Source organism: Rana temporaria, chromosome 3 (assembly GCF_905171775.1).
Source record: "Rana temporaria chromosome 3, aRanTem1.1, whole genome shotgun sequence".
Lineage (NCBI taxonomy): Eukaryota > Metazoa > Chordata > Amphibia > Anura > Ranidae > Rana > Rana temporaria.
The window spans coordinates 370119229-370139852 of NC_053491.1; the positions used below are offsets into that span (position 1 = coordinate 370119229).

The 20624-nt window shown below is 42.8% G+C and overlaps 1 protein-coding gene across 4 annotated transcripts in view; it reads right to left on the bottom strand.

Annotated features, from left to right (window-relative positions):
• Positions 1-326: 326 nt before the first annotated feature.
• The window catches only part of PDE3A (phosphodiesterase 3A), a 333685-nt gene continuing 313387 nt past the window's right edge, over positions 327-20624 (bottom strand). For 3 of the 4 annotated variants that reach the window (XM_040345458.1, XM_040345457.1, XM_040345459.1), the window contains 5 exons: positions 19550-19749; positions 18759-18962; positions 16635-16796; positions 11562-11874; positions 327-1541 (listed from right to left, as the gene is read on the bottom strand). In XM_040345458.1, coding sequence (XP_040201392.1) covers positions 1339-1541; positions 11562-11874; positions 16635-16796; positions 18759-18962; positions 19550-19749 — 1082 coding nt within the window. In that variant the 3' untranslated portion in view covers positions 327-1338. The remainder of the gene's footprint in view (positions 1542-11561; positions 11875-16634; positions 16797-18758; positions 18963-19549; positions 19750-20624) is intronic. The other variant, XM_040345460.1, reaches the window with a different exon arrangement.

Here is a 20624-nt window from a genome sequence, read left to right on the forward strand (position 1 = left end):
TATTCACTTCACTGGGCACATGTGAGGGTTTATATCCACTTGAAATATTGAATATTTTATCATATCACAGATCTGCCCATCTGTGCCTGGTGTAAGAGCAGTTATATCCTTGAACGAAACTGGCATCCTGCTAAACCTGACAGTCCTTTCAAGTATTGGTGAATACTGTGCGGTTAGTGAGCAGCGAACACCAAGCATGCTCAGGCCATTCACCTTAACATTTTTTTTTCTTTACACAAACCAACAAAATCAAGGAATTCAAAACCCAATGATAAACATTTTCAATGCAATCCCAGCCCAATTCATCACAAAAAACAACAATCCACTTAGAGTAAAATAATGTGTATTTTCAGAACTCTTACAATGGTCTACCCTGAGTTGGCCGAGATACAGAACAGGTCCTCTTGCCCATGGGTGCAATTCTGTCTTTATATCATGAAGCAGGGTGAGGGATTGGGTATTCTTCAGAGTGGCAGAACAAATCCTGTAAAAAAATGTTATCGAATTTTCACGTTTAAAAAAAAAAAAAAAATGTTTTTAAAACAAATTCAGGAAGCAGATTTGTTATTTTTTCACAACTGTTTTGGCACAATAATTAAAAATATTTACAATCTATAAGACAATTTTTCAAGATTTGCTTTTATAGCTGAAAAAGGTTTACGTTTTCTTTTGGATGGTGAAAAAGTCATCATAGAAATGCCGATGAAATAAAAGTGCAGAGCGGGTTGTGCGGTGGGTACGTTTTCCGCCACTCAGAAGGACACCCAGAATGGATGGTGTGGCCTGCGGGGGAGTCAGGGTCTCCATCTTGTGTTAACTGAGGAATGGCCAGCAGGGTTAATACAAGAAGGGGGCCACCATTGGACGGGAGGTTTTGAAAGGAAGGATTAAAAAAAATATTAAAACAAGTGACAGTTCCCTTTAAAAATATATGTGCTTGATAAGCACTATTTCAGTCTAGACATCATTTTGTTCACAGTGACTGTAGATATATATATATGTACAGCTACATATATATATATACGTCCCCACACTTCTCCTGCAGGTGTGTGTTTAATAAAAAGAAACATACATAGGTATATAGGTATTAAATATAGATTTCTGAAATGTGCGGCTGTCCCGCCGTCTCCTGGCAGTCCCATGTGTCTAGTCTCTGGAGACGGTTGTGCAGCGGTGCCGTAGCATCCTTGAGTATAACGAGATCGGAAAAGGATCTCCTCGTGTATATAGAAAAACACAAGAAACGGGTGGAGGCACATGGTCGTCATCTCTACAGTGTCGTGTCTAAGCTTGTGCTGGCTGGAGAGCAGCGTCGGTTAGCGTCTGGCGCTACGGCGCTCACTCATCGCTATCGCCGTCTGAATTCTCCTGTTTGGCATTGGCTTCCTCCTCCTCCCGGATGGCCTGGATTGGCTCGGACAGCTCCTTCTCACCAGCCTCCATTTTCTGCTCCTCCTCGATCACTTTCTTCCACATTTTGTGGTTCTCCATCAAGTGATGTGTAATCTGACAGTAGATTTTTCTTTTACACTTTTTCTTTTCTGTAGGTGGGAAGAAGATTGTCGAAGATGAACTTGAAAATTAGTACAAATCAACAGCAATTAGACCAATCATAACAGATAACGGAAAAGGATGCCAACTGTCAGACCGGGTATAAAGTCAACATGGTAAACCATCCTGGCATAATAATGTTGAAATACAATACAAAAAAAACTATCTGAATATAAGATTGTGAATTGTTTGATAATCTCTGTACAGCATTTCAGATTATGTCAGAGCTATATAAATGGAAAATAAGAATAAGGGGCCAGATTCACAGAAGAGATACGACGGCGTATCTCTGAAACGCTGTCGTATCTCTCAGAGTATCTATGCGACTGATTCATAGAATCAGTTACGCATAGATAGCCCTTAGATCCGACAGGTGTAATTGTCTTACACCGTCGGATCTTAGGATGCAATACCTCGGCCGCCGCTGGGTGGAGTTTGCGTTGTATTCCAGCGTCGGGTATGCAAATTAGCAGTTACAGCGATCCACAAAGGTTTTTCCCGTCGTTACGTTGGCGCAAGTCTTAGTTTCCCGTCGCAAAGTTAGGGGTGCTATTAACATGGTGTAAAATTTCTCCACCATGTTAAAGTATGCCCGTCGTTCCCGGCGTAAGTATGTTACGCACGTCGCGATTCACAAACACGTCGGGCCGCTGTAAGTTCGCCCAAAGCATGTTGGGAAAATTGCGAACGGAGCATGCGCAGTACGTCCGGCGTGGGAGCGCGCCTAATTTAAATGGTACCCGCCCCATTTGAATTGGGCGGGCTTCTGCCGGACGTGTTTACGATACACCGCCGCAAGTTTACAGGTAAGTTCTTTGTGGATCGGGCACTTACACTGAAAACTTGCAGCGGTGTAACGTAAACGGGTTACGTTACACGGCCGCAATTCTACGTGAATATGGCCCAAGGAGTGGCTGCAGTGGGACATTAGAGTGTAACCTCCTCTGGTACAAAGATTGATATGATTGGCTTAGTGATCTCTGTACAGAGCTATGAGAATGTGTTATAATATTAGTGTGTGTCTATGACATGACATTAAAGTGTAAACATCTCTGGTGCAAACACTAATGTGACTGTCTCTGTGTTCTCTGTACAGTACAACACTGTGAAATATACAGTGCCTTGAAAAAGTATTCATACCCCTTGACATTTTCGACATTTTGTGGGGATACAGCAAACTTGGAAGGAATTGCTCTGGTCAGATGAAACCAAAATTGAACTTTTGGGCCTAAAAAAAAATTGCTATGTGTGGCGCAAAACTAACACTGCACATCACCCTGAACATACCATCCCCAACCTGAAACATGGTGGTGGCAGCATCATGTTGTGGGGATGATTTTCTTCAGCAGGGACAGGGAAGCTGGTTAGAGTTGATGGGAAGATGGATGGAGCCAAATACAGGGTAATCTTAGAAGAAACCCTCTTATGCCCTGTACACACGATCGGATATCTGATGGAATCTAATCCGATGAAGCTGACTTTAATCAGTCTTGCCTACAGACCATTAGTCAAAAATCCGACCGTGTCCAACGCGGTGACGTAAAACACTACGACGTGCTGAGAAAGTTCAATGCTTCCGCGCATGCATCGACTTGATTCTGAGCATGCATGGATTTTTCTCCAATGGAGTTCCACACAGACGATCGTTTTTTTCTATCAGTTTTCTATCCATAGGAAAATTTTAAAACACGTTCTATTTTTTTTCACTGATGGAAAACAAACCGATGGGGCCCACACACGATCGGTTTGTCCGATGAAAACGGTCCGTTTTCATCAGATAAACTGATCGTGTGTACAAGGCTTTAGAGTCTGCAAAAGACTTGAGACTGGTGCAAATGTTCACCTTCCAGCAGGACAACGACCCTGAACATGCAGCCAGAGCTACAATGGAATGGTTCAGATCAAACCATATTAATGTGTTAGACTGGACCAGTCAATGTCCAGACCTAAATCCAATTGAGAATCTGTGGCAAGACTTGAAAATTGCTGTTCACAGACGCTCTCCATCCAACCTAACAGAGCTTAAGCTATTTTACAAAGAAGAATTGGCAAACATTTCACTCTCTAGATGTGCAAAGCTGGTAGAAACATTCCCAAAAAGATGTAGCTGTAAATGCAGCGAAAGGTGGTTCTACAAAGTATTGACTTCGGCTATTGGGCTGAATACAAATGCACACCACACTTTTCACATATTCATTTGAAAAACAAATTGAAAACCATTTATCATTTTCCTTCCACTTCATAATTATGTGCCTCTTTGTGTTGGTCTATCATATAAAATCCCAATAAAATACATTTACTTTTTTGGTTGTAACATAACAACATTTCAAGGGGTATGAATACTTTTTCAAGGCACTGTATAAGTTCAATATGCAAACAGGCTCACTTGTGTATGTGTCTTCTCACCATCTATAAGCAGCACATAGTGGAATGATTAGAATATACAAAATAACTTGCAACAAATCCAATAATACCTATATACAGTGGCCCAGATTCAGTAAGCAATTGCGCCTGCGTAACCATAGTTACGCAGCGCAATTGCTGACTTGCGCCGGCGTAACGAGTTCTCCTGATTCAGAGAACTCGTTACGCCGACTGCAGCCTAAAATCTGCGTGGCATAAGGCTCTTATGCCACGCAGATTTTAGGCTGCATTCTTGCGTTGACCGCTAGGGGGCGCTCCCATTGTGGTCAGCGTATAGTATGCAAATTGCATACTTACGCCGATTCACAATGTTGCGTGGGCCCTGCGTACGCAAGTTACGGAGTTTCCGTACGGCGTCTTTAGCGTAAGGCTGCCCCTTCTAATAGTAGGGGCAGCCAATGCTAAAGTATACCCTCCGTTCCCGCGTCGTGAAATTTGAATTTCACGCCGTTTGTGTAAGTGATACGTGAATGGCGTTGGACGCCATTCACGTTCACTTTGAAGCAAATGACGTCCTTGCGACGTCATTTGCCGCAATGCATGTCGAGAAAGTTTCCCAACGGCGCATGCGCTTTACGATCGGCGCGGGAACGCGCCTAATTTAAATGATTCCCGCCCCCGGCGGGATCATTTACATTGCGCGCGCTTACGCCGGGCAATTTTGCCGGCGCGCCCTCGCAATTTACGGAGCTACTGCTACGTGAATCGAGGGCAGCGCAAAATATTTGCGGGGGCGCAGGGCAAAATCGTTGCCCTGCACCTCCGCAAATAGAGCGCAGATCTCTTTGAATCCGGGCCAGTATTTCCAAAAGTCAATACTAATTAATACAACACGATTCATATTAGCTGATGATCCCTAAAAGGTAAAAACAAGCACTGACAAGGAGTTCCCCTTCTCTCAGTCTCCAGGATCCTTGTTAGGTCTCCCTCCTTCGTATCTGGCCAGTACACACCCACATTTGTTATGTAGGTAAATATAAAATATTGCATATAAAAGACCATGTAAACCCAACATTTAATATTCTTAAATGTGTATCCTGTTTTCTTTGTATTGCTTCCTTTGTATAAAATCCCTGCTGTTCCTGCCAGTATTTCCTATTAAACACTGACCACACTAGGCAGAGGAGCACAGCCTGGTGAGTTCTCCAGCCTTCTCTCCACCAATGATCACACTTGTCCTGACACTAGTGGTGCAACAGATCGTCATTGATTCGTGATCCGAATGGGTCAACTTGTTCGGATCGGCACACCACGCAATCCGCGGATTGAGCTCCGCTGCCTCGGCGATAGGAAAGGCCACGGCTTCGGCCTAGCTCCGGAGCGGCTTTCTTGGTACACCCGATGGCCTAGGTATACAGTGAGGCTACATACAGTGGGGGAGATGTGGACATTACAGTGGGGGGAGATGTGGACATTACAGTGGGGGGGAGATGTGGACATTACAGTGGGGGAGATGTGGACATTACAGTGGGGGGAGATGTGGGGAAATGTGGACATTACAGTGGGGGAGATGTGGACATTACAGTGGGGGGAGATGTGGACATTACAGTGGGGGCAGATGTGGACATTACAGTGGGGGGAGATGTGGACATTACAGTGGGGGGAGATGTGGACATTACAGTGGGGGAGATGTGGATATTACAGTGGGGAGATGTGGACATTACAGTGGGGGGAGATGTGGACATTACAGTGGGGGGAGATGTGGACATTACAGTGGGGGGAGATGTGAAAATTACAGTGGGGGGAGATGTGGACATTACAGTGGGGGGAGATGTGAAAATTACAGTGGGGGGAGATGTGGACATTACAGTGGGGGAGATGTGGACATTACAGTGGGGAAGATGTGGACATTACAGTGGGGGAGATGTGGACATTACAGTGGGGGGAGATGTGGACATTACAGTGGGGGGAGATGTGGACATTACAGTGGGGGAGATGTGGACATTACAGTGGGGGAGATGTGGACATTACAGTGGGGGAGATGTGGACATTACAGTGGGGGAGATGTGGACATTACAGTGGGGGGAGATGTGGATATTACAGTGGGGGAGATGTGATGGACATTACAGTGGGGGAGATGTGATGGACATTACAGTGGGGGAGATGTGGACATTACAGTGGGGGAGATGTGGACATTACAGTGGGGGAGATGTGGACATTACAGTGGGGGAGATGTTTTTTTTTGCTGATCCGAAAAATGATCCGATCAGTGACTCTGATCCGAGGAACGATCCGAACCATGAGTTTTTTGATCCGTTGCACCCCTACCTGACACACCCACACACACAGCCTTTTACTGGTAAGATCAGTGTACTATTGCTCCTCCTCCCCCCCAGCTCTTATGCATCTGAAAACAGAAAGATTGTGATCACTTTAAAAAAGGGGAAAAAAAGGAATTTATATATTTTTCTATATCTATACACAAATGTTTTGCCTTTCATTTCTATTCGTTTACAATCACTTTAATAATAATCTGTATTCTCATATGCAGATAGCGGGTGGTGCTCTCAGCTCCATATCATGGTTCATGTGATCTGGATCTGCTGAGAGAGAAGCTTGGTGTATACAGAGTCTGTGGACTGCCATATTTAATAGAAGATAATATACACATACCAGTAGCAAACATATAAATCAAAATTCCAATAAACATAGACAATCCACTTCAACTGTACTACCTCCTCCACCTCTACTATCCCCTCAATCTTTACCACGATCTCTTCCTGTACTAACCGCTCCACCTGTACTACCTTCTCTACCTCTGGCTTAGTGTGTATGTACAAAACTCAACAGATTAAGCTTAATTCAGAACTCCAGGCAATTTTATTTTACAGGTAGTGGGGATGTGTACCCACACTGTATGGGTTAACGACTTGTTTTGGTCTTGGGGTTCAGAGAGCCGAGATATACTCACCTCCTCCGATCATCCCAGCGCAAGGTCCCCAGTCCCTTCGGCTCCTGTCCCCGAGGTCCAGCAGTCTTTTCCTGACGTCATCATGCCCATATACGGGCTTTGGAAGTGAAGACGTCAGGAATAGTCCACCGCAGGACTGGGGGACCCGCTTTCCGAAGGATCAGGTGAGTATAGAAGCTGTGTTCATCCCCTAGAGAAAACAAGTAGTTAGCCCATGCAATGTAGCCACTGCATGGGGAAAAAAAGCTTTGCCCGGAATTGGCAAAAGTATTTGAATCTGTACAGGGAGTGCAGAATTATTAGGCAAATTAGTATTTTGACCACATGATCCTCTTTATGCATGTTGTCTTACTCCAAGCTGTATAGGCTCGAAAGCCTACTACCAATTAAGCATATTAGGTGATGTGCATCTCTGTAATGAGAAGGGGTGTGGTCTAATGACATCAACACCCTATATCAGGTGTGCATAATTATTAGGCAACTTCCTTTCCTTTGGCAAAATGGGTCAAGAGAAGGACTTGACAGGCTCAGAAAAGTCAAAAATAGTGAGATATCTTGCAGAGGGATGCAGCACTCTTAAAATTGCAAAGCTTCTGAAGCGTGATCATCGAACAATCAAGCGTTTCATTCAAAATAGTCAACAGGGTCGCAAGAAGCGTGTGGAAAAACCAAGGCGCAAAATAACTGCCCATGAACTGAGAAAAGTCAAGCGTGCAGCTGCCAAGATGCCACTTGCCACCAGTTTGGCCATATTTCAGAGCTGCAACATCACTGGAGTGCCCAAAAGCACAAGGTGTGCAATACTCAGAGACATGGCCAAGGTAAGAAAGGCTGAAAGACGACCACCACTGAACAAGACACACAAGCTGAAACGTCAAGACTGGGCCAAGAAATATCTCAAGACTGATTTTTCTAAGGTTTTATGGACTGATGAAATGAGAGTGAGTCTTGATGGGCCAGATGGATGGGCCCGTGGCTGGATTGGTAAAGGGCAGAGAGCTCCAGTCCGACTCAGACGCCAGCAAGGTGGAGGTGGAGTACTGGTTTGGGCTGGTATCATCAAAGATTGTGGGGCCTTTTCGGGTTGAGGATGGAGTCAAGCTCAACTCCCAGTCCTACTGACAGTTTCTGGAAGACACCTTCTTCAAGCAGTGGTACAGGAAGAAGTCTGCATCCTTCAAGAAAAACATGATTTTCATGCAGGACAATGCTCCATCACACGCGTCCAAGTACTCCACAGCGTGGCTGGCAAGAAAGGGTATAAAAGAAGAAAAACTAATGACATGGCCTCCTTGTTCACCTGATCTGAACCCCATTGAGAACCTGTGGTCCATCATCAAATGTGAGATTTACAAGGAGGGAAAACAGTACACCTCTCTGAACAGTGTCTGGGAGGCTGCGGTTGCTGCTGCATGCAATGTTGATGGTGAACAGATCAAAACACTGACAGAATCCATGGATGGCAGGCTTTTGAGTGTCCTTGCAAAGAAAGGTGGCTATATTGGTCACTGATTTGTTTTTGTTTTGTTTTTGATTGTCAGAAATTTATATTTGTGAATGTTGAGATGTTATATTGGTTTCACTGGTAAAAATAAATAATTGAAATGGGTATATATTTGTTTTTTGTTAAGTTGCCTAATAATTATGCACAGTAATAGTCACCTGCACACACAGATATCCCCCTAAAATAGCTAAAACTAAAAACAAACTAAAAACTACTTCCAAAAATATTCAGCTTTGATATTAATGAGTTTTTGGGTTCATTGAGAACATGTTTGTTGTTCAATAATAAAATTAATCCTCAAAAATACAACTTGCCTAATAATTCTGCACTCCCTGTATATAACCTATTATGCTCTGAGAATCTGGAGATATGAAGGCCTTTATATGTAATGAAAGATGTTATACACAAAGCAAACACAATTCCAGTAAACATATAAAACAGTTTAAACTTTAAAAATTTAAAAATTAACCCAAATCAATAAGTGTTTAAAGGGGAAGAGTCTTTGCCATGAAGCGGTGACTTGATCTTGATATTAGGAGAGTATATCAGAGGATGTTGTGATACTTCCCCACCTGAACTACCCCCTTCACCAGTAATACCTTATCCACGTCTTCACCTATCCCCTCCAGCTGTACTACAGTCTCCACCTCTACCACCCCATCTACCTGTACTACTTACTTAACCTGTACCTCTACCACTTACTCCAATTGTACTGCCTTCTCCCCCTGTACCACCTACTCCATCCATACTATATTTCCCCCCTGTACTACCTTCTCCACCTGTATCACCTCTGCCTGTATTTCCTTCAAACCCACCAACTACTCCACCTGCGCCATCTCCTCCACCTGTATTACCTTCAAACCCACCAACTACAGTGCCTTGGAAAAGTATTTATACCCCTTGAAATTTTTCCACATTTTATCATGTTACAACAATAAATGAAAATGTATTTTATTGAGATTTTATGTAATAGACCAACACAAAGTGGCACATATTTGCGAAGTGGAAGGAAAATTATAAATGCCTTTAATTTATTTATTTTTTTACAAATAAATATCTAAAAAGTGTGGCATGAATTTGTATTCAGCCCCCTTTACTTTAATGCCCCTTTCTAAAATGTAGTAGAACCAACTGCTTCAGAAGTCGCATAGTTAGTAAATGAGTCCACCTGTGTGTAACTTAATCTCAGTACAAATACAGCTGTTCTGGGAAGCTCTCAGAGGTTTGTTAGAGAACCTTAGTGAACAAAATGCATCATGAAGGTCAAGGAACACACCAGACAGGTCAGGAATGATGTTGTGGAGAAGTTTAAAGAATGATTAAGTTATAAAAAAATATCCAACATTTGAACATCTCACAAAGCACTGTTCAATCCATCATCATCAATCCATAATCTGAAAATGGAAAGAGTATGGCACAACTGCAAACCTACCAAGACATGGGCGTCCACTTAAACTGACAGGCCGGGCAAGGAGAGTATTAATCAGAGACGCAGCCAAGAGGCCCATGGTAACTCTGGAGGAGCTGCAGAGATCCACAGCCCAGGTGGGAAAATCTGTCCATAATCTGGTCAATTATGCTATTCAATTTTGCTGTCGGAATTTAGGATTGTGTGTATGGGGCATAAGGCGGAGATTCACTTTCCAGCAGGACAACGACCCTAAACATACAGACAGAGCTACAACAGAATAGTTTAGATCAAAACATATTCATGTGTTAGAATGGCCCAGTCAAAGACCTAAATCCAATTGAGAATCTGTGAAAAAACATGAAAATTGCTGGTCACAGAGGCTCTCCATTCAATCCGACAGAGCTTGAGCTATTTTGCAAAGAAGAATGGGCAGAAATGTCACTCTCCAGAATCTGGTAGAGAAATACCCCAAAAGACTTACAGCTGTAATTGCAACGAAGGGCACACTTTTCAGATATTTATTTGTAAAAAAATTTGAAAAATTTTAATTTTCGTTCCACAATTATGTGCCATTTTGTGTTGATCTATCACATAAAATCCCAATAAAATAAATTTTACAGTTTTGTTTATAACATGACAACATTTGGAACATTTTAAGGGGTATAGAAGGGGTATAGAAACTTTTTCAAGGCACTGTACTCCACCTGTGCCACCCCCTCCACCTGTACTGCCACTTATATATATATATATATATATATATATATATATATATATATATATATATATATATAAAAAATCTGCTCATGGCAGCCATTTCTGTAAATATCTAAGGAAGGATCTACCGTATATGTAAACCTCCAGCAGAGCTCCCATCTCTCTCCAGACACTGGATACTGGGGATATATATTCAGGTATTCCACCAGTAGGATATATACACCAGATACTCCCCTGGGAGGATGTATTCAGATACTCCACCCATACTACGTTTTCCACCTCTACCACCTACTCTACTGGTGCTACTATCTCTGCCTGTACCATCTCCACCTGTATTACCTTCAAACCTACCAACTACTCCACCTGTGCCACCCCTCCACCTGTACTATATTCCCCACTTCTACCACATTTTCTACCTGCGCTGCCTTCTCCACTTGTAGATAAAAAAATAAATAAAAAAAAAATCTGCCCATGGCAGCCATTTCTGTAAGAATTGGAGGAAGGATCTATATGAAAACCTCAAGCAGAATCTCTCTCCAGACCCTGGGAGGATGTATTCATATACTCCAACAGTAGGCCACCAGACACTCCACTGGGAGGTGGTATTCAGTTACTCCACCCCTACTACATTTTCCACCTCTATCACCAACTCCACCAGTGCTACCTTCAAACCTACCAACTACTCCACCTGTGCCATCCATCCCCTCCACCTGTACTACCATCTCAACTTCTACCACCTATTCTACCTGTACTGCCTTCTCCACTTTTACCACCAATTCTACCTGTACTGCCTTCTCCACTTGTAGATAAAAAATAAATAAAAATTGATCTGCCCATGGCAGTCATTTCTGTAAATATCTAATGCAGGATCTGTATGTAAACCTCCAGAAGAGCTCTCATCTCTCTCCAGACACTGGATACTGGGAGTATGTATTCAGATTAGATTATGAAATCAAATTTCCTCTTCAGTAATAAAATGATTACAATGACATCCGTACATTCTATACGTAGGGAGAAGACAGACAGATACAATGAGAGGTTCTTACCCTTCCCTGAACTTATCCCCCAAAAGGCATCTCTGAAACAACAGAAGATCTGAGAGGACATACTTGTTATCGTTTCTGAGGCATCAGACGTTTCCTCCTCTGTAGTATCAGTATCTTCATCCGGATCATCCGTATCCTCAGACTCATCACTGTCCTCAATCCATTTGCCTGGTATTAGACCTGACGAATCATACGAATTACACAAAGGCCCCACAATGTGAGTTATGAACGATTCTTGAAGTTTGGCTAACTGGGGGGCGGAGCGATCCATGAACGGGCTAATGGGGAGGCCAAGGCTTGCCTCTTCATCCCCCTATAGAAGACAAAAGAGGTGTCCTGAAACAACCACCATCTGTTCCATCATTCTTAAAGTGCACCTATGTCTAGACTATAAACATTAAACTATAAACATTTTCTTAAAAAGCATTAAAAGTGCTTTAAAACAAGAGGTCTGCGATACTCCCAGTTACTTTTAGTCTCCATTCACACTACTGCAGCATAACATCAAGTGTTGCACATATGCACATTTTTGCGCAGGGTAGCTAATTCATCTTAGTGGCAAACAAGAGAAAAGAAAACAAAGGTGCACCAGCCTAGTGTATTACCGTTAAAAGATTTTAATAAATTAAAATGTATATACAGGGCCTACTCACAAGTGTAGTAGAAAGAATTGCAGTAAGGCTTAATCAACATAAGCTGCAGTGAGAAGACCTCGAACCACACTCTGACCGTTCATGGAGAAATTGAAAGGGGTCACCGCCGGCTGACACGTTTCGAAGCTCTAAGCCTCTTCATCAGAGCCCAGCAGCTAATTCATCTTTATGGAATGCCCAAGCAAAACGCCTTTCGCTCAAAAAAGTACATGAGCTTCTTATTGGCAGATTACAAGCGTTTTTGACCCCATAGACTTCAATAGAAACACCTGACTTGAGCATTCTCTCGCTCAATTTCTGCTCAAACAGCAGCTCTCCACCCCTAATTTCCTCTCCCTCTCTTCCTCCTCCTAGTGCTTTCTATTGGCTAAACAAAATTGCCAACCATAAAACGCTCTTAATACGCTTGTATACACTTCTAAAAAGGCTCATAAACGCCAGTAAATCGCTATGCCCAGGTGTGAATGCAGTCTAAAACCTTGTACACACAATCGGATTTTCCGACGGGAATTGTGTGATGACAGCCTGTTGGCGGAAAATTGGACAATTGTTCTCGGATTTTCCGCAGACAAACGTTGGATGGCAGGCTTTAAAATTTTCAGTGGATAGCGGTCTGTTGTCGGATTTTCCGATCATGTAGAACAAACAGGCATGCTCGGAAGCAATGCTCACCAAACACAACATTAACAGAAGGTGCCCAAAGAGTGACTCTAAAGTGCTGAAAAACGATGAGTACGTCACTACCTTCGTGTTTGTTAGCCGACAATTGTGTGCCGTTTGTAGGCAAGACAAATTCCAGCAAATGCCCTTCGGACAAAATTCCGAGGCTTTGTCTGTGGAAAATCTGATCGTATGTACAAGGCTTTGGTGTATCCATATTGATTATACCTTTTTCCAGGACAAATTGGGCTTTCATATGGTGATAAATGGTAATAGATATTATATACAGTAGATATCTCCTGATTTTTTATTTTTAATCATCAAAGGAAAACTGCCCCAAAATAGTACAAAGAATATACATTTTGAAAAGTAGCTGTATATTTCTTGCTATTACCATAACATAAAGAACAACCCAATCCTTCTACTCCTGGCGATTGCAGTGATACCACATATGTGTATATTATTTGTTGTTTATACCTGTAATAAGGCCCAGAATCAACGCTTTTATTATCTGACCTAAAACACACGGACATTGATACTAAAAACAACCCCGATTTTCAAAAAGTTGGGACGCTGTGTAAAATCTACATAAAAACAGAATGCAATGCTTTGCTAATCTCATAAAGCTAGATTTTATTCACAGTAGAAAATAGAAAACATATCAAATGTGTGAACTGAATTTTTTTTACCATTTTAAGAAAAAAAGGGTCATTTTGAATTTGATGGTCGAAGCAAGTCTCTAAAAAGTTGGGAGTGCCATGTTTACCACGGTGTAGCATCCCCTCTTCTTTTAACAAGACTCTGAAAACATCTGGGAACTGAGGAGAGCAGTTGCTGGAGTTTCGGGAGAGGAAGTTTGTCCCATTCTTACCCGATATAGGATTCTAACTGCTCAACAATCTTCGTATTTTTAATTTCAAGATGAATATTTTCAACTGGCGAAAGGTCTGGACTGTAGGCATGCCAGTTACACACCTGAGCTCTGGAAGGTCTTACCCCCCTTCATGACCAGGGCATTTTTTGCTTTTCGTTACTTTAACTGGCAATTGCGCAGTCTTGCAACACTACGCAAATTAAATTTTTACCATTTTTTCACACAAATAGAGCTTTTTTTTTTTTGGTATTTAGTTACCACTTTATATATATTTTTCATTATATAAACAACAAAAAAAAAAGACAAATACATTTGAAAAGAAACAAAAATAATATTATTTACTTTCTGCTTTACAAACATATCCAATACAAAAATTGAAAAAATCAAATTTCTTGCAAAATTTAGGCCAAAATGTATTCTGCTACATGTCTGGTGAAAAAAAAATTCCAACAAGTGTATATTGATTGGTTTGCGTGAAAGAGCGCACAAATCACAGCAACTGATCAGCATATGCACACTTATAGGTGATCAATATATGTTAGATTATTGTATAAATAGCAGATAATGTAACTGTCATACCTGTGATTACTGGGGAAACAGGTAATAGAAGACCTCTTTCACATTGGGGCGCTTTTCAGGCATTTTAGCGCTAAAAATAGTGCCTGTAAAGTGCCTGAAAAGCGCCTCTCATGCCTCGCCAGTGTGAAAGCCAGGGTGCTTTTTTTCCCTTTGTGCAAGCGCACCGCCCCAGTGTGAAAGCGAGTGCTTTTACACTGGGGCTGTGCGCTTGCAGGATGGGAAAATAAGTCCTGCAAGCAGTGTCTCTGGGCCAGTGCCCTGCCCATTAAAATGAATGGGCAGTGCTGCCGAATTGGCTGCAAAGCGATTTGGCAGCGCCGCAACACAGGCGTTTTTAACCCTTTCTTTGCCCGCTAGCGGGGGGTTAAAAGCACCCCACTAGTGGCCAAAAAGCGCCACTAAAATGACAGTAAAGCACCGCTAAAACTAGTGGCACTTTACCACTAACGCTGGCACTGCCCTAGTGTAAAAGAAGCCTAAATGTTGAAGGAGATTGTAGAAATTCAAAACCAATGGAAATCATGTGAACAAATGTAACAAACAAAAACAAATAATGGCAAACCAAGCGTGAAAATAAACCTCTCAGTGACACAACTGGAACCAATACAACTCAAATTATAGTAATTGTTGAATGAATACAGAAGGGATAACCCTAAATTAGTGCAGCGATTCCTGAACCCGCAGTGAATTCATTTTGAATGGCACCCCCCATGCATGTGCGGCCACTGCAGGGAAATCGCATGGTCAAAAAGGCCATGCGATTTCCCTGCGGCCGCATTTTTGAAAAAGTGCATGTACTTGAGTGGAAATGCAGGCATGGAGCCCATTGAAATGAAATTAATAGATTGATAGCAGCAGGAGCCAATGGCTGCGCTGCTATCAATCAAAACCAATTATGCAGCCGCCAGGGGGCAGGGCCTGTCATACACTCGGCGTCTATGGACGCCGAGTGTATGACACAGGAGCGCGCCTGCAAGGTAACCCACTTGGTAGAGAGCTTCCCAGAGGGAGTTATCTATTGCGAGAGCCACCGTAGGACCCCAGAAGAGGACGATCGGGGCCACTGTGTGCAAAACGAACTGCACAGTTGGGGAAAGTATGACATGATTGTTATTTAAAAAAAAAAAATCTTTAATATCACTTTAAATGTAACCATATTGCTACACTTAGAGGCGCCTCTCTTCTCTTTTATACCCAGGTGTGACATGACATTTTTTTTTTTTATATATTTTTGGGGAATATTTATTATAGCAAAAAGTAAAAAATATTGCATTTTTTTCAAAAAGCTGCCTAAAGGTCCGAGTCTTAAGTGGTTAAACAGTGTCAACTTGTTTTTAGAATTGGGGTTGTAAAAAAAAGCTTTTTTTAAATCCTACCTAAAGCACACTGACCCTGACCTTTGACCATAACCTATGACCTGAACCCAACCCTGACAGTGACCTGAGAGTTCAAACCCTGCTCTAGCTATTTTATTTTTATTTTTACTTGTTTTACCTACCAAAGAAGTTGAATGTCTGTCCATCCAGTATTGAGATTTATACGACCTTACCAAGCAGTGCAGATCTGTTGGGCAGGACAGTAGACCTGATTTTACTCAGCGAACCAATGAGCTAATTTCTCTCCGTTACTCTGCTTACTCCTACTATCAGCATGTTTCTCTTTAGCACATGAGCACTGTAGCACAGTTTATAGACTACCTGTTCTGCTCCTTCCTCCCCCAGGGCCAGTTCATACCATCAATTTCTAAATTCTGGACAGGTTTCTGAATGCGCATGTTTTAAATGTTTTTGATGCTTTCTGATGCGTTACCGTTTTTTCCCCTCCTTTTTATTTTCTTCTTCTCAAATGTGGAATTTTTTTATGCTTTTTGTCATGTTCCAGATGCGTTTCATACATGCGTTCTACTTTTGCTTGACTGCACTTGAATGCACTGCCCTGGTGTGAGTTAGGGCTGTTGAAATCCATGTTAACTATCGACCATACATTTTTGATGCAGAATAGAAATGCAAGAACTGTGTACCAGCCCCCAGTCTAAGCTCTGTCTCCCTTGCCCAGTCTAAGCTCTGCTGTACAGGGACTGCAAGAAGCCGATACCTAGTCAAATTTAGGTACATACACTATTTGTAGTTAAATAAATATGTTCAATTATGTATTATGACTACATTCATTTGACCTTTCTTATCTGTCTGGAATATATTCTTAATGAAGCAGCTCTATACAGCTATCTGTACCGCTAACAGACTGGCAGAGACCCTCCCTCCCAGTCAATCATAATAACAGCCGTCAGCACGATTTTGGAGCTCTCACCTGCTCATAGAATTCATTGACAATGCCCTCTGTCCACTTCAGATGTAAATCTTTACATTTGAGGGGTCCGTTGATGTCGGCCAGCTTAATGCACATCTGACAGACCAGCAATCGGTCGTTCTCATTGGACCAGTCGATCCCCGGCCCCACCTCCTCATTCACCTGGAGTAGAGGTGAGATTCAGTACATAGACAATTCGTGTTATGGCCCCCATGAGGTACAATAATTACATCAGCAGCATTACGTGTTCATTTCTCTCCACACGGCCACAGACACACTGTCTACTATTTCCTGGTATTATTCCTAAAAAATGGAAAAGTGCTAAATTCTCTAAACCAAAAAAGAATAGATTTTTGTTGGGAAAAGAGGGAAACTGTATAACCAAATTATAATGCATGTGATGGAATTTTGAGATGGTGGGGCCTCATGCAGGAGTAGTGAAGTTGGGTGCACTGTGTAGAAGTGGTGAAGCTAGGGCACTCTGTAGGAGTGGTGAAATAGGGGCACTGTGCATAAGTGGTGATGATGAGGCCCTCTAAAAGTGGCAGTACTGTGTAGCAGTGGAGAAGTTGAGACACTTTGTAGAACTGGGGAGGTTGAGACACTGTGAAGTTGGGTCATTGTGTAGGTGTGGTGACATTGGAATATTGTGTTGTAGGGGTGTGGCAATGATGAAGATGGGGCACTGTGAAGAAGTGGTGTAGTTGGGGCACTGTGAAGAAGTGGTGAAGTTGGGGAACTGTGTAGGAGTAGAGAAGTTGAAATACTGTGTAGCAGGGGTGAAGTTGGGGCCCTGTGTAGGTGTGACAACATTTGGGCATTTTGTAGCAGGGGTGAAATAAGGGCTCAGTGTAAATGTGACAAGATTTGGGCATGATGAAGTAGGGGTGAAGTTGGGGCTCTGTGTGTGACGACATTTGGGCATTGTGTAGCAGGGGTGAATTTGGCGCTCTGTGTAAGTGTGATGAGATTTGGGCATTGTGTAGCCGGGGTGAAGTTGGGGCACTGTGAGTGACGCGATTTGGGCATTGTGTAGCAGGGGTGAAGTTGGGGCTCTGTGTAGGTGTGACGTCATTTGGACATTGTGTAGCAGGGGTGAAGTTGGGGCTCTCTGTAGGTGTGATGACATTTGGGCATTGTGTAGCAGGGGTGAAGTTGGGGGAACTGTGTGTGACATCATTTGGGCATTGTGTAGCAGGGGTGAAGTTGGGGCTCAGTGTAGGTGTGACGTCATTTGGTCATTGTGTAGCAGGGCTGAAGTTGGGGCTCTATGTAGGTGTGATGACATTTAGGCATTGTGTAGCAGGGGTGAAGTTGGGGCTATGTGAAGGTGTGACGTCATTTGGACATTGTGTAGCAGGGGTGAAGTTGGGGCTCTGTGTAGGTGTGATGACATTTGAGCATTGTGTAGCAGGGGTGAAGTTGGGGCTCTGTGTAGGTGTGACGTCATTTGGACATTGTGTAGCAGGGGTGAAGTTGGGGCTCTGTGTAGGTGTGACGTAATTTGGACATTGTGTAGCAGGGGTGAAGTTGGTGACTCTGTGTAGGTGTGATGACATTTGGGCATTGTGTAGCAGGGGTGAAGTTGGGGCTCTGTGTAGGTGTGATGACATTTGGGCATTGTGTAGCAGGGGTGAAGTTGGGGCTCTGTGTAGGTGTGACGTCATTTGGACATTGTGTAGCAGGGGTGAAGTTGGGGCTCTGTGTAGGTGTGATGACATTTGGGCATTGTGTAGCAGGGGTGAAGTTAGGGCTCTGTGTAGGTGTGATGACATTTGGACATTGTGTAGCAGGGGTGAAGTTAGGGCTCTGTGTAGGTGTGATGACATTTGGGCATTTTGTAGCAGGGATGAAGTTGGTGTAAGTGATTTGGGTATTGTGTAGCAAGGGCAAAGATGGGGCACTTTGTAGCAATGAGGAAGATGGGGCATTGTGAAGAAGTGGTGAAGCTGGGGTACTGTGTAGGAGTGGTGAAGTTGGAACAATGTAGAGAAGTGGTGAAGGTGGGGAACTGTGTAGTAGTAGTACAATTTTTGAGAATAAAAGCAATGTATATCCTATACAAACATAAAATACAAGGATTTTTTTTAAATACATGGATGGAGTCAGCCATGGTCCTCTCACCTTAGCATTGAACTCTGCCAAGAAATCAAAGTGCTTTTTCAGGTCAGTGGCCAGAATTGCCTCGATCACCAGGAACCGAAACCGCTTGAATTCCATGTGATCTAAATTGATTAAAAAATTATATTCTGGCCGTGACAGGAAGAGATTCCATGCCGCAGCTGCGTGGTGATTCTCCAGAACCGACCGGTCATTATAGAGCACTGCCTGGAAAAGAGGGCGGGTATTACTTAAGCTCCTCCCGCAACCACTGAACTCCATTAAAGCCCTTCCTTACTACTGATTGTATCCCCTTCCCATTTTCTTCTACTCAATGAAGTCCCACTTCAATTCTCTACATTTCATAGTAGCCCCTCCACATTTCTCTTTTACTCATTGAAGCCCCTCCCCATGTATCTACATCTTACAGTAGCCCCTAGAAATGTCTCTTCTAATCAATGAAGTCTCTCCCCAATCTTCTACATCTCATAGTAGCACCTCCCCATTTTTTATATACTCACTGAAGTCCCTCCCTATTCATCTACATTTTGTAGTATCGCTTCCCTATCTCTCTTTGACTCACTGAAGACCCCCTCAATCTTCTACATCTCATGGCAGCCCCTCCCATCCTCATTCATTCACAGAATACACCCCCCCACCCCCATTTTACTTAATATAGTAGCCCGAATTTTTTGTCACCCGATTTAGCCCCACCCTCATCTGCTGTCTCTCATTTTAACTCCTCTGGCATTTTAACATCACAAAATAAGCTCCTCCCATGAGGATCTACTATGTGTTGATAGGACATGCATTACCTGCGGTGCACTGGTGGCCACAAGGAAGGCGTTGGTTCTCCCTGGGTGGTCGTAGTCATGCATGGCTGCCGCTACATAAAGAGCCATCAGTTCTAAGGACGGAATATTCCCTGATAAACAGCCGTACGTGTCTTCTGAGGGATTGTACATCTTGGAGAAAGTGTAACCCATGTGCCCATGTGTAATGCCGCTGTCGGAATCTAAGGACACATAACACATAACACTTCAGTTAAATCAATTTCCCTTGTGGTCCTATTTGTGTGCCTGTCATCCCTCTTGGGGTCTTGTGTATGGATATCACATACAGTAGGGTCACCATCTCTGGCCTTGCAGCTCTACACAAAGGGGTTGATTTACTAAAACCAGAGAGTGCAAAATCTGGTGCAGCTTTGCATAGAAACCAATCGGCTTCCAGGTTTTATTGTCAAAGCTTAATTAAACAAGCTGAAGTTAGAAGCTGATTGGCTACCATGCACAGCTACACCAGATTTCGCACTCAGTTTTAGTAAATCAACCCCAACTTGCTGCTAGCGGACTGAGTGGGACACATTTATTAAAGAAAACTAACACAAGCAAAGATAAATTGTTATGGGATACTAGTATGGGTTACTGTATCTCATGACCCCCTACCCCCCCAAATATCTAAGCATTTATTGTCGCTACCTTCTCTCTGTGTATAAATAGTTTCCTAAACTGATCTGTTAGATGACTAAGAAACTTACAAAACTCTGTTGTATCTTAAATCTGTACAGGTATGATGAATTTACGTTATCCATGGCAAGTTCCCCATCACAGCCCCGGGGGTGGGGTACAGCAGGGGCTGCTGGGCTGTTGTCTGACACCATACAACTGTTATGTTTTCTTGCCCTCACATTTTATGACATTTGCCCACTGGGGGGCAGTATGATGGGTGTCTGTGTCAGAAACATTTCACATAAAAAACTGATTTTCATTTAGAATTACAATGTATCTACACATGTATGTATCTATACATACAGTGGATATAAAAAGTTAAAATGTCAGGTTTATGGGATGTAAAAAAATGAGACAAAGATAACTTTTTCCACCTTTAATG